Raw genomic sequence first — 15,926 nt, 5'->3', positions numbered from 1 at the left:
TGATTCCCTGTTGTGAGCCCAGCATGTGTTCTGTGCACTTTTATGTTAGTTCCTGTTCTGCGCCTTTATATTTTTTTGTTGATTAGATCTTTGATTATTCCCAAGTGTGTCTTGTTTGCCAATTAATTATCCCATGTGTATGTACTGGAGGCCAGCTAGTAGCCTGGTTGTTGCACAAGTAAACCTCACTCCTCTGATCTCAAGGGATGCTCTAACAACTGCCGTTATTGTTTGCAGCCTTTAGCCTCTTTGTTAGACTCTCTGACTCTCATGCCGGTGGACCCAAGTTCAAGTCCCGATTGGAGTGTGTAGTACAAACAGGAGGGGTTATATTGGTGCCGTGACCCGGATGGGAGTGAGGTTTAGGGGGCTGAGTGTAATGGAGGCCAGATAGTTGTTGTGCAAGTAAACCTCACTCCTCTGATCTCAAGGGATGCTCTAGCGACTGACGGTAGAGCTTGCAGCCTTTAGCCTCCTTGTTAGAGTGTCCGACTCTCATGCAGGTTGACCCAGGTTTGAACAGGAGGGGTTACATGCCTTCACGTGCTATCAAAATTATCGTAAATATGATTTTCCTAGGTAAAAATTGCACATGAACACCCTCATTATGTTTATGTTTGTCACTAGGAAATAAAGAATCATTTTGATACCCAAACTCCCGAGATGGGCATACCATAAACTTTAAACATGGTGGCGGGGAGAACTACTGCTGTGACAGGTAAGATTTATTAGGGTTTTTTTCCCCTATAACAGCTAAATCGTCTCGTCTTGTCATTAATGTAGTGTACATTTACATAAATGAGCAATCCACTGAAGCATATTGTATGATTTATATATAGTGAAAATAGGCTGCATTTGACCAAAAAATTACAGAATCGCGTTGTCAGTACATGTGACACTAAACATAAAGTTGGTTTTAATAAGATTTTCCAAATAAATAGGCAAGAATAAAAGAAAATGGTCTTGCTGCATTTGGATCGAGCTCTGCTTTGAGTTCACACAATGAAACAATCACAATATTTTATTATGTTTCATTATGTTCTACTACTGCCACTAGTGTTATTTTAGCCGGAAACTGCTGTGAACTGGATGTAATGTTTGGAGTTGTGCAAATTTGTAGGTAGAGGCACATTTTTACAATGAGTCTAGATTGGGAAATACTGTTATCATCATTACAGATGAATTCATAGGATTTCCAAACAAACACGTTCTCGCACCCACCTCTTCACATACTGATGCTTGGTCAGAACCCTTCGGCATCACTTTTTAACGCACAGGATCCTCCATTGCTTTCAGTGAGAAACCTTTGGCATCATACACAGATGCATTGAGCATGGGAATCTTAATGTCATAATGAAATGATATATCGGGTTATAATTTTGCCATTATGACATGTGGGAGTGATATTCTCATTTAATCAGCTAGTATAATTTTAATAAAACAATTTTTATTTTCACTATTTAGATACATTTTAATCCATAACCCATTTGTGTATTATACGATATAAAACACAAGATATAAAAGACAGATATGACTGCAGGCACAATTTACTTAAAGAGAACAAATATTTTAAGTGTCCCGAGGCCAAACGATTTATTTGTGTGAAGAAAATCCCTCAAAACGATCAGTGTCTCCATCCACCGAAGATCATGCACACATAAAAAATTGCTGCCCGAAGAAAAGTTCCGTCAGATTTGATAGTGAAATGGCATTGGCTCTCATGTGTCTCGTGATCGAGTGTATCATGACAGAGTGCGTGTGTTCACGGAGCGGAGATTAAAACATTAGCATCCACTCTGTTCTTCAAATAAAGATATTGTATGACTGCAGAAGACTTAGAATGCAACATGAGTTAATACGTTTGTTCTGTTTTTGGTCAGTTTTTGCAATTTGTTCTTGTATTTGCCTGTTACGTGTTTTAAATTTTTGAGAAGTGGGTAGGTTTAGGGTATGAGTGGGTAAGTTGCTCTAAAAAATGCGTCTTTTTCAGACACACAAGGCAAACAACTGAAAGCAATTGAGTGCCCTGGCCATTGAAAAATGACTATAAAGGGGTACCCTGTGCTTTTAAAAATAGGGGTTCTGTCCAAATGCCAATATGTGACAAGTTGGGAGTGAAAACATGTTCAATCAGAAGTGAGACAGTGGGAATCGTTGAAAGTCCAATGGTGGCTTCCAAAACATAGGTTCTGTGTGAGAGTATGAAAACATCACACGGATATCCCTAACTGAAGTGAACTGGACTAACACCCCTCTGCTGTGTTGTTGTCTGCAGGAGAAATGAAGTGGGCTGTGATATGGCGGCCCACTGGACAGAAACCATAGCACTAATTATTTGTTATTACTGGAGCAACTCCAAACTCCTGCTAGTCAAGTCACCTTTATTTTTATAGCGCTTTATACAATACAGATTGCTTCAGAGCAGCTTTACAGAGATAAACAGGAAAATAATGATTCATTGATGCAAACATAGCTCCATTCGGTTGTAAAGCTGCTCTAAAAACAAACAAAAAAAGTCAGCTGAAGTCACTTCAGTGTTTACTACAGTGTTGTAGTGCAAGCGACAAGTACTAGACACCTGGCAGACAAGAAAGTGGCAAAAAACTGATAACCAAACAAGCTGAGGAAGCCTGTCGGTAAGGGTAATGTGGGAATGACCTGTTCTTACTCATCAATTATGTTCCATTCACAACTTATTTCCTTTAACGACAGATACGGAGTCTGTATAACTAAGCAGCTGAAGAAGCCATTTGTCAGCGAACATAATGGAAAAAGACACTCTCAAAGGTCGGCGCTGGTTCAAAGTGTTCCTGTGGACAGGGATATAACAACACACCGTATGTCTTTAGGAAAGACCTTGAAACATGAGATATGAACTTTAAGCTCTGTGCTCAGCATATAAACAAATATAGATGGCTGTGATATGCTCTCCTTTGTCTGCCAAGGTCACGTATGTCCTGGATGAAGCAGGCCTGCACATGGAGGTCATGAGAGCAAATGACTGGTCAGCTCTACGACTTTTAGACTGCTTTCAAATGTATCTTGATTAATGTAGTCGCAGCCATAGGTTCATTTAATTGATTTTAGTCCAAATCTGCTAAGGGGTAATAATGGGGAAAAAAATATTTTAGGCTCTCATTTACAACAGGATATGCATTTTCATGGGTTTAAATGAGATAAAAATTCTAAAATATACAATAAAAACAACTTCAAATCCACTTCTTTCCTGGTGAAAAAAACAACGAATTTGCGACAGCTAAATGTCTCGGAGTAAAACATCAAATAATCTTAGAACATCTCCAGCATGTTTTATTTGAATTACCCAAAAATCAAACATAAGTTAACCCCTTACGCGTGTTATCATGTCCGTCAATTTAGGCTGGCTTTCGGTTAGAATATTAAAACTATAAACATCACATCGACATAACTCACTCATGGGCATCAATCACTTCACTGTAATAAATCATTATTACCGTACAATCCCACAGGGCAACACTTTATTTTAGGGTTCAGTTCTCTCTATTAACTAGTGTCTTATTATCATGCATATTACTAGGATGTGGGCTGTTTATTACACTGTCAAACATTTATTTAGAAAATCAGGTCTCCAATTGAAAATGTTCTAGTGACTGATCACATCAAAAAATTTCAGTTTCAGTTCAATTAAATTGCATCAATTTACAGAAATACAATTTGGCCAACTGATACATTTAGATTTGATCAGTCACTAGACATGTTTTAATTGGAGACATGATTTTTTTTTTTTTTTTTTTGCAGTGTAGTTCTTATAAAGCACATATTAATGCCTTATTCTGCATGACCATATTCTACATCCCTCAATCCAACCCAATACCTAAATTCAACTACTACCGTACTAACTATTAATAAGCTTTATTGAGGCAAATGTTGTAGTTAATAGTGAATGTGTTCCCTATACTAAAGTGTGACCATTCATCTCTTTTCAAAACCACATAATTTGATCGCCACAACATCGATGTCTGTCAGAATATAATGTGCACAATATACAGTAGCATTTATGAGAAGCAAAACCCTGGAAGCCCCAAACTACTGAAGGTAGTCATCACTTTTCAAGAAGAGGGAGAAAATGGCGGCCTGAGCGGCTTCAACGTGCCGTCTGTCAGAGATGATAACATACATAATACATAACGCACGCGAGTTCTTCACTCGCCGGAATGGACTGGGAATGATCAGGGAACTGAATGAAAGTCTTCACGCTGGAGCTAAACTAAAAAACTTCACTGAAGAACATCCATCAAGCATGTGTTGGTTTTGACGGACATTTTTAAAGCAATTAAATGTAGTTTGATCACTATCTTCTCAGTTGTGCTTGTCAAACTTTGATAAAATGTGATAAATATTCCAATAAAAGATGACTTGTTACATTTAACTACCCCTAGCAGATTTTGACTAATTTTATAAAATATTTAGCATGAGCACTTTTCAAGCTTTGATTTTCTGAAATGCCGTTGCCCTTGCGCTCCTCACACACATTAGGGAGAAAGACTTGAGTGTCTTGATAGCCTGGCTGAGCTCATTAAGAGTGCCCCGGTGTATTGTATTGTCTTTGAGCAGACAGCGTTTTATTTTGATTTAGTTTATGTTGTGTTATAACCCGATCAGCTCTAGCGGTTCTTGTTTCTCTCTCTGGCACAGCAGTGTTAATGTTTGTAAGTGAGTTCATTGTCAAAGGCAGTGCAGCCCGCTGTATCTTTCTTCTCTAAGGAGCGATTTATTTCAATGTGTATATGGCCATCTATATCGGACAGTAAAAACACAACTTCCAAATGCTGAGGACACAAAAAGGTTACACTTTATTTACAGTGTTCTTGCTACACGTTGCATGTCGTTACTATAATAATTAATTGTGCGTAATTATATGCAGCTAACGCTAAACCAAACCCTAATCTTTACCCTTATTTACACACTCAAAAAAATAACTCATTGGACAAACTCAATTTAATTGAAGGCAGGTTTTCCATCCAATAAATATGTGTAGACCCAAATCATAAAAGTCTAATTCATGCATTGAAATGTAATTGAGTTGGTCCAACTCAATTTTATCTAAAACAGTTTAAATTATATTTTTATACTTATAACATGATTGTTTTTGAACGTGTCAAACTTTTATCATCATACACAATGTATATCATGAAAATTCAAGGAAAGGCTGGTGTAACTCCTGACATTAGCATAGACATCTGAGTGCCCTTCAGCATAATGGGAACCACAAAATGAAAAAAACATTACAGAAACTCCTCTAAACATTAAACACTAACATTAACTAACACCATCTTTCCCTTTACAGATCCACTGCCCAGTTAGTTATGTCAGCACAAATATTCCATGTAGTTTTAACACAAATTAATTAAGTAAACTTCAGTTTTAAATATATTAGGTTGACTGAACACAATTAAATTAAATTGTATCAAAATTAGATATGTTTATGTAAAGTGAACATAATTTAAATGTGTCATATCTATGAAGGGCCTGAACTATTTTTAGTGCACAGTAACACGGCAACATTAAAACAAAGTGTTACCAACTAAAGAATTATTCAGCTTCTGGTTAGCTGTCAGTTTATTTGGTTTATTCTCATACACAGAAAGCTAATTAAATGTATGTTCTTGTCTACTATAATATTGTGCACAGAAAGACACGGAGCATAAATAATTTATGATGTTCATGGAGTGGATATTTTTGAAATCAAACAAACAAAATATTCTCTAAAACATCATCTTTCTATTTTGTAACTTGGTGTTTTTCTCACTTTTATCTGTTCAAAGATGCAATGTTTCCAAATGAAAGAAAAACTAACATAAGTCAGGACATCAAGAACTAATTAACCATCCTATTCAAATAAAAGAAATATAGCCTTTATATATAATGCATTATAAAGGTATTCATAATACACATTTGCATATTAATAGTTACATCTGAATTGGTTGTCATGCATTATACTTCATAAATGTGAGACATAAGCATTATAATGCGTTCTTGAGACCGTACACTGCATTATAAGGTGGATTACAAGGCATAAAGCATTAAAAATACTTTTGTAATGCATTATATATAAAGGCTTTAAGTAAAGTCGAAGTCATTTTAAAAATGCATGCTACAGAACCTATCCTCCTTAGAAATGACAAATTCGATTGTCTAGATGTACATGCATTCAATATGATTTTAGGAATATATGGAGCGAGTGTTTCCAGTGGTGACGTGAAGAGTGTGTGAGTGTGTGAGAAGGGCAGCTGAAGGCACAGAGGACGGTGGGACGGTGGCTGAGAGCCAGATGTTGTCACACACAGCTGCTTTACTAATGCAGGGCCGGAGAATGTGATGACACATGCGAAAGACAGTAATACTCGTTCAGTTTCTCCCTCATCTGATTCAACATCACGCCGTTTTTAGACCTAAGCGGAGATGATATTATAACGCAGGCACACGAGCCTATGCCACTTACACACACAAGAATAATATCCTACTGGAACTGAGGGAAATGCAATCTGCCGCACTGTTTTTTTTTCTTTTTTCTCCTTCAACAGCCAAGCGCTCAGCGGTGAATATCAGCATACAGAGTATAATGAGAAACAAAGCCAGCATGAACAATAATAAGCGTAACATATCTGCGCATCTCTGCCAATTAACATCGCCGCTACTATTTTTAAGAAAGCCATGACGATTAAATGCCTGGTTAATGAAAAAGCAGAAGATAAGATATGATTCGTTGCAATATTTAGAAACCATTTTGCAGTTTGAGTACAGTAACAACATAAAGCATAGGCTAAACACACACTGCTTTCTTCTTACACAGTCACAGAAACACACTCTAACAATTAAAGCGCAAAAACTGTGAATGTTTGTTTGCTGGCTTGAAATAATTCCCTCGTGGCGCAACGCGTACTTACTCATTCTGCTAATTGCAAACCATGCACAGTAATGATAAAGTAAATTTGGAAAATCTCTCCATTATGTTCCATTAGTTCCACAGTTTAAGGCAGCAGAAATCAGTTATGGAAACAGGACTTGAAGGCTCCGGCTTGCTGGTGTGTGATTGTGTGAAGTGTCTACTGGCGTCCTGGAGTGAGAAAGAGCAGCTTATTACATCACATGATTAAAGGAAGCCCCGTGGGCCACGCATGGATCTCCCTGAGGTGTATTTGACATTATTTGATTGTATTGATTGAGGCTGGGAAAGGAGTACATCGGACAGGCCTCACCCCAGAGAGCACCAGCATTCAGTGACAATTTTTAGACATTTCCTCTTTCATTGTGGCCCACAATACGGCTGAAGCGAACACACTCGCTCCCATTAAACCTTCGACTCCATTAAGAAAGCGCTTGTGACTCAGTTCTGGGAGGTGAGGCTGAGCTCGGATGGCCTTCCTCAAAGCATTCGTTAAGCGGTTGCTACTGGCAACATGCAGGAGAACATCTATGCAGTGAAAGCCTTCACTAAATCACGTCTAACTTTCCCTGTGATGTTTAAAATATGAGTTATAACCATTAAAAACCTTAGGAGATCATGAGAGTGACAATCCAACACTCAAACAGGCACTGATCTGAACACTAGAATAGAATAGAATAGAATAGAATAGAATAGAATAGAATAGAATAGAATAGAATAGAATGCATTAGAATAGAGTAGAAAGCATTAATAGAATAGATGAATAGAATAGAAAGTATTAATAGAACAGATGAATAGAATAAGAATAGAATGATAAAGACAATCCAAAACTTGAATAGACACTGTATCAAATGAATAATGTGTGCTTTCTTAAACTAAACACTAGAATAGAATAGAATAGAATAGAATAGAATGGAATAGAATAGAATAGAATAGAATAGAATAGAACGATGTTTATAACCTTAGGCATGAACAGTCATTGCAAACCTCACAGCCGATATTTTTCTCCTCATAAAACATTCAGAAACAATATGGAAGAAGAGAAACTTATGCATGAGATGCGATATGAAATTCCAACCGTCACAACCTGTAGGCAACTTTTGCACGTGTGACGGGGCTCGAAAAGTTCGCTCCCTGCACATTCGCGCTGAAACATGCACGAACTCTTTGAGTAAGGCACGCGTCTCGCATTTGACATTCAAAGCTGTGGATAAGATCAACAACCGCGAGAGCTTCGCGGAAAGGGCATCCGTAATAACTGAGATGTGTTTTAAAAGGCTCTTACCGAATCTCAGCACATGTGGCATCCCGTGAGAATATCCCACACACAGTAAGAGCAGCAACAGCCCCAGCCGTCTCTGAGTGACCAGAGGAGAGCACATCTTCATGAAGCCTGCGATGCACTGCATGTCATTCCTCTGGATGGAGCGTAAGATTCCCACTTGTTTCTGCTGTTGTGTTGTCAGCGGTGTGATCACGGCATGGTCACTGAGACAGAAGAAGACACTCCATCGGCGATGCTCCGCGTGTCCGTCTCACTGCGCAAAGGAGAAGCCTTCCGAGCGGGCGTCCATGTTAGAGAGGGGAAATCCGGGAGAAATCCATGTGCGGCTGGCCTGAAAGAGCGGAGCGACACGGGGATGAGTGGCGAGAGTTAGAGCAGCGGATCGCTTGACGCGCGGCAGGCAGAAGCGGGAGCGACGAGCGCGATCTGCGCGTGCTGTGCCGTGCCGTCTACTGCACTGCTGCACTCACACTGACGTCGAGCCGAGAGCAACGCGCGCGCAACGCTGACCACTCACAACATCCCTTTCCTACTCCAACACGCTTCACGTCTCAGAGCGAGCGAGCGCTGCGCGTGGCTCGTGCGTGTTCAGATGGCGCGATAAAACAGATAAAACGCAGCAGTTTGTCCATAAGCTCCCTGTACTCTCTCGAGCGTTTCGCACAGTAGCCTAAGATATTTTCACACAGTTTCAGAATCAAATAAATAGTTGACCCCTACATCGCACGTGCTTTCGTATAAATGGGAATAACATCTTTTTTTCACATCGTAAACGGCGATTACTTTGAGAAAAGAATAAAAAAAGTCGGCATAAACTCATGACATTGCTGCTACAATATGATAACCTATATAATCACCGTCAGATAGAGGAATGCTTATTCTGAAAGGAGACCCCATACTACCCATCGTGATTATAACTGTATTATAATAGTCGTTTATATATCAAAAACTATTCAACTGTAAACTGTAGCCGATTTTATCGTATTACACTGTAAACCCATGCAATCCGCCTGTGTGTGTGTGCGTGCGTGCGCGCGCGTGCTCAAAAGTTCTTATCGTTCAAATAAAAACAAATATTAAGAATAATATTTTAAATGTCTAAGACAGCTGCGGGTTATATGGTGCTCTTTGAACTCTGGGGGCCTTTGAAACCAAGCTTGGGCCTAATGAGGACGAGTCCTGTACAGCTTCAATTAAAAAGACCTCGAAGGTGTCCCTACTTTCAACATAGGCTTAAAGATGAGCACTAGAATAGCCCGCCTTGAGCTCGAGAGAGTCTTTCAGCACCGCGGACAGCGACAGCACAGCCTCCTCATCACACACACACGCACACACACACACCACTGTATTTCCCCGCATTCACACCACTTTACACGGCATCAGCTGCACGAACACACACTCTCCTGTCAGATGGACCAATGCGATTTTGACCAAGTATTGTATACAGGCTAAATTAGTTGCACTGATAATACAATATTTCCATCCAGTCAATTTAAGAGATGGATCCTGTATTTGTCTGCAATTTTTTTTTTATATATTCTTATTTAAATGTTTTTATATTCTTATTTAAATGTAGATCATTCCATATATTGATAAACGCGTGTCGGTTTAGATCATAAACGAATCACTCCGACGTCTTATATGAAGCATCATGTTTGCTATGCATAGAGTAAGTTTTTCTGGATTTTATGTGTGTATCTTCTCCAATATTCAGAAGACCGAAGAGTCCGAAATGAAATGTTTGCATAAGTGATAGCACAAAAGTAATTGAGTGAGGCATCAATAGCGGACACACTATTTCCTGGCATATTTAATGACTTGGTGATGCTTCTTCGACCTCATGACAGATGTGTGTGTGTGTGTGTGTGTGTGTGTGTGTGTGTGTGTGTGTGTGTGTGTGTGTGTGTGTGTGTGTGAGGGGCGGTGCATTTTAAACGTATACCCGGGGTCTCAACATGCTTTAATAACTTACCCGTCATCATAACCCTCTTTGCAATCAAGAGGAGATCCAAAAGAAAATAAACAAGGTAGGCTTTTACAACTCCACAAACACAAACCTTTTTTCTTTTTCTTTTTCTGTGTTTGTCAAGGACATATATATATATAGTTCAATATAATTGTTACATTAGTCATTAATTAAAAAAAGAAGCACATGCAGCAGTCAGATCAAATCAACTGTTCCCCGAGCTGTGAAATTCCAGCCAGACCTCAGAGTTTGAAATGTCCGCATGAGATATAACTGTAAAAGCGTCGCGGGTGTGTGGTGCTGGTGAAAGAAATGCCTTACCTCGGATGTGGAGAGCGGCTGAGGCTGATGAAGTGAGTACAGCGCGAGCCGCGGCTCATGTGTTCAGATGCTCGGGCTCTGTGGAGGAGACACGCCTCCTGTCGGACGAACACAATCCCGCTTAAAGACACACAGCGCCACAGACACTAATCTGTGTTTTAATCGATATATGACGGGATATTGGCTATCATTCTAAACATTTATGAAGGAAACGCTTTGATGGAAACGGCACGCGCAGCTTCCAGCTGTGATGTCACAATAATCTCGTGCCGTAGTGACAGCAAAAGACAATCTTCAACAAGACTTAAGCTTTGTTTTTTTAAAATAGGATATATATGGGTCATTGACAAATAAAGCTTTAACAATGTGCTGTTTTGTTTTGTTTGTTTGTTTATATTTTCAAAACGAATGCATATTTTAAATAACATCAATGGTTTAAATTCATTTTGGACTGTTTTTGTGTCAGGCGGTACAACCTAATATTGTGTGTGGTGTGTGTATACTGTGGTTGTACCACCTGTAGGCTATATATCCTCAAAAAGACGTAAGCAGCATTTTTGATATATGGGTAATTGACAAATAAAGCTTCAAAAAAGTTTGAAAACTTACAAAAAACTGGTAACACTTTAGAATAATGAAGGAAGGAATGCAGGACTAATGAGACTATTAACTTATATAGAGACAAGATTAAATAATCAATAAGTAATATCAAATTTAGGACTGATATAGTTCCTTATTGGGTAATCAATAATTACTGAATGAGACTGGCATCATTAAGAACTAATAAGTATGAGAAATGATAAAGAATTACTAATTCATTACTAATCACAACATTAATGAGTCTGAGATGTGAGCAAGTGTTTGTCTTTTTTTACTCTGAATATAGTCATAGGATGCACTCGACTCAAGTGTTTGCTGGTCACTTCTAGTGATCTGGACCATTATTTTAAAGTTTGCTTTTGTTGTTTTTTTAACTTTAAAATAATGACACAGATCACTAGAAGTTCCAGGTAACACTTTCGTAATTAGTGATGCATTTTATGACTTTATTTAGAGTAAAAATGATGACTGATTACATCGCAGACACAAGGCAAGGCAAGTTTATTTGTATCGCACATTTCATACCCAATGGCAATTCACTTTACATAGAAATTAATTAAAATAGCGGTAACATATGCATGAGAAAAAGAATACCATGCAAAACAGTTGTAAAGATAATAAATAAATAAATAAATAAATAAATAAATAAATAAATAAATAAATAAATAAATAAAATGGTCAGATCCACAATAATGGTCTGATATAAAAAATAAAACATTCTTCAGTTTACAGCCTACAAACATGTACCATCTTTATTTATCACCTCTCATTCATTTCTTTCTCAAACACGTTCATAACATCCATTTCAATCACTATTCCCTGATTTTTACTCAGGAACCTTCTTGTTAAACCCTTACTCACTCATCATACCCTCCACAGATTTACACATACTCAAACCTTATTGTCAAACTTACTATTTCCATCAAACCCAGTTTTCACTCATCAAATTTAACTCACATGAACATATAAAATAACGATTACCAATCTTTACTGTTATTGCCTATTCAATTCTTATAAATAAAATACATAACATAACATAAATTGTTTTCTTAAATGTAGTAAAAATGAGTCAAATTAATAGGTTTTATAAAAGAAAATAATTAATTTATCAAAGTATTTTTAAAGGAAATAATGCACTTGGACACAAAAATATACTCTCACCTAAATGATTATTAGGAACACCTGTTCAATTTCTCATTAAGGCAATTATCTAATCAGCCAATCCCATGGCAGTTGCTACAATGCATTTAGGGGTGTGGTCCTGGTCAAGACAATCTCCTGAACTCCAAACTGAATGTCAAAATGGGAAAGAAACGGGATTTAAGCAATTTTGAGCGTGGATAATGAGGAGAATGGGCCGACTGATTCAAGCTGATAGAAGAGCAACTTTGACTGAAATAACCACTCGCTACAACCGAGGTATGCAGCAAAGCATTTGTGAAGCCACAACACGCACAACCTTGAGGCGGATGGGCTACAACAGCAGAAGACCCCAGCGGGTACCACTCATCTCCACTACAAATAGAAAAAAGAGGATACAATTTGCACGAGCTCACCAAAATTGGACAGTTGAAGACTGGAAAAGTGTTGCCTGGTCTGATGAGTCTGGATTTCTGTTGAGACATTCAGATGGTAGAGTCAGAATTTGGCGTAAACAGAATGAGATCATGGATCCATCATGCCTTGTTACCACTGTGCAGGCTGGTGGTGGTGGTGTAATGGTGTGGGGGATGTTTTCTTGGCACACTTTAGGCCCCTTAGTGCCAATTGGGCATTGTTTAAATGCCACGGCCTACCTGAGCATTGTTTCTGACCCTGTCCATCCCTTTATGACCACCATGTCCCCATCCTCTGATGGCTACTTCCAGCCGGATAATGCACCATGTCACAAAACTCGAATCATTTCAAATTGGTTTGATTTGAACATGACAATGAGTTCACTGTACTAAAATGGCCGCCACAGTCACCAGATCTCAACCCAATAGAGCATCTTTGGGATGTGGTGGAACGGGAGCTTCGTGCCCTGGATGTGCATCCCACTAATCTCCATCAACTGCAAGATGCTATCAGTATGGTGTTCCCAATAATCCTTTAGGTGAGTGTACAGTATAAGGCTATATTAGTGGTATTACCAGCATTATGGGATATATGTTTTACCATTTCTAACTTAATCAAAATAATGATTCTTCAAGAGAGCCTCTCCAGACACAGTGGCTAATAATAACATAAAGAAACATAAAAAAAGAAAACACAAAATATTATTGTCATAAACATAGCCTATAACAATATTTTACGCTAAAAGTATAGGCTACCTATTTCCATATACATTTTTCATTTTTATTATAATGACTATACATTTTCATACATTTCTATTTTGATGTTTAAGCTTGCAAACAGGCATTGTTACATTCTTTTCCATTAATCTACAAAACAGCTTCAAAAAGTGTATTGAACCATATTATACACGTGTACACAAACACACACACACACACACACACACACACACACACACACACACACACACACACACACACACACACACACACACACACACACACACCCTAAACCTACCCATCACAGGAAACATTCTGCATTTTTACTTTCTAAAAAAAAACTCCTCCTGTATGATTTTTAAGCCTTTTGAAAAGTGGGGACATGGGTAATGTCCTCATATTTCACCCTCTCCTGTAATACCTGTGTCATACCCATGTCATTATACACATCTGTGTCCTGATATGTCACAAAAACATGCCCAGACACACACTAATCTGACCTCAAAACCCAGCCATCACACAAATCCACAAGCATTTTTACATTTAAAAAATCTAATTCTGTATGATTCATAAGCTTGTTTCCTCAAGGGGAACTCAGTTTAGGTCCCCACAGGGACACAACCTGTCATTATAATAATTGTCTCCTCTTATTGTATGCCACTGTGTTTTCCTCGCATTCGCTTGCTCACTTGTTCATTCATCCACCAGTTTGTTTTCTGGCTTGCATCTTGTTTATTTGAGACACATATGTGATCCTGGTCTATTTCCAAAAATGAAAAGAAAACAACTTTCCTTGTCACCTTCCAGCACAGACCAGCTCAAAGCATGTCGTCCCTGACTGTACGTCCTGAATGAGAGTTTGACCAGGCCGGTCTCATAGAGGACGTGATCAGAGGGACAGTCCAAATAATGAGATGGAGAGAGAAGAGCTGGTGAAATAACCATGACAGATCTGGGGGTCTTCTAAAGGACACACCAGCTACAGTCTGAGAGAGAGAGAGAGAGAGAGAGAGAGAGAGAGAGAGAGAGAGAGAGAGAGAGAGGGGGGGGGGGGGGGGGAGGGAGAGAGAGAGAGAGAGAGAGAGAGAGAGAGAGAGAGAGAGAGAGAGAGAGAGAGAGAGAGAGAGAGAGAGAGAGAGAGAGAGAGAGACAAGGCGTCTCATTGCTTTCCCCCTCTCTCTTTAATTACAACCAGTCTACCATATCGGAGAGGAAATTAATTATTCACCTAATCTGCCACAGGAAGAAATACACGTCTGATGAAACACACCGGCAGCGCAACAAACAATAAGACATAGAACACAAAGCCATAAATAAGCCACCAGAAGCCTGTAATAACTGTACACATATATAGACAGAACATCTGATTGATCTAATAACATACAAGTCACACCTCTGGGTTTATTTAAAAGAAAACACACATACACACACACACACACACACACACATATTAAATACAATATAAATAACAATTTTCTTTAAGAAAAAAAAAATATATATATATATGGGGGGGGGGTATTTTGACTTAGTGATTTGTTTATTGAGATAGGGAAGTTTCTTTGTGATTTAGTTTTGTCCCTGATTAGGTCATTTATACATGTTTTATTTATAAGTCTATTTCGTTTATTATGTTGGCCTTGAGGCACCCTGAAGCCATTTCTCCTTTATTTAATTACTTTTTCCATCCTAATAAATTACACTTTTTGTGGAATGTAGAATTGTGTCTTTGGTGATCTGTCGGCTGGGGCTGGTTTTCTTTTTTACCATTTTTGCCATTCCTTTTTAGAAAAGTTCACATCAACTCTGTCTTTACAGAATGGGGTGCAATGAAGCAAATGTTAAGAAATTATGAAGATGTGCTTATTATAAATTTTAAGTTGTATATCTGTAAACGTCACGAATGAACAATAATTCCTGTGATAAAATAATGGACAAAAAAACAAACAGAAATCATTCATACAAATGGTTTTTAAAAAAAAATGTGAAAAAACACGATTGCATGAGAATGTGTATCAATAATGCACGTGTGTAATGTGGTGGAATGTATACACATAAATGAGTTTTTCATTTATGAGTTTTCATTGGGTAGGATGGGGGGGGGGGTTGTGTGTATAATACGCTATAAAGTGTGTATCATATGCACGCGAAAAACTCATTTTGGTGTATACATTTCACCACGTTGCAGACTCGTATTATTGATACGCATTTTCACGACAAACACTGCGGCATCAATGTTTTTTAAGTATCATTTTAAACTGCTATAAGCATATGGAGATATAGATTTTAACAAATCAAAATGACCATTCATGGAATTGTACAGCTGACGTATTAATACTGATAAATCATTGTGTAATGGATTACGATTAGGAAAATGCATAATAAGCAAATGCATGACTTATAAGTAATAATAAAAATAAAATAAATGTAACTATAACTGTTCTTATAATGCAGTATAGGTCTTAATGAGTCTTTATATTTATAGAATAGTAATACTTACTTATATATAAGTGTAATCAGAGCTATAATTCATTATAAACATGGGCTTCATAGAAAGCG

General features: G+C 38.1%; 1 protein-coding gene across 2 annotated transcripts in view; it reads right to left on the bottom strand.

The window, feature by feature from the left end:
* Nucleotides 1-10,665, bottom strand: part of grik2 (glutamate receptor, ionotropic, kainate 2) — a 344,433-nt gene extending 333,768 nt beyond the window's left edge. The window contains exons 1-2 of one of the 2 annotated variants that reach the window (XM_067449374.1): nt 10,498-10,665; nt 8,211-8,541 (exon numbers count right to left, since the gene is read on the bottom strand). In XM_067449374.1, coding sequence (XP_067305475.1) covers nt 8,211-8,334 — 124 coding nt within the window. In that variant the 5' untranslated portion in view covers nt 8,335-8,541; nt 10,498-10,665. Of the gene's footprint in view, nt 1-8,210; nt 8,941-10,497 lie in introns of those variants that run through there. The other variant, XM_067449373.1, reaches the window with a different exon arrangement.
* Between the last annotated feature and the right edge of the window lie 5,261 nt (nt 10,666-15,926).

Source organism: Pseudorasbora parva, chromosome 7 (assembly GCF_024679245.1).
Source record: "Pseudorasbora parva isolate DD20220531a chromosome 7, ASM2467924v1, whole genome shotgun sequence".
NCBI lineage: Eukaryota > Metazoa > Chordata > Actinopteri > Cypriniformes > Gobionidae > Pseudorasbora > Pseudorasbora parva.
Note: the sequence above shows the minus strand (reverse complement) of the source record. Positions and strands in the feature narration are given on the sequence as shown.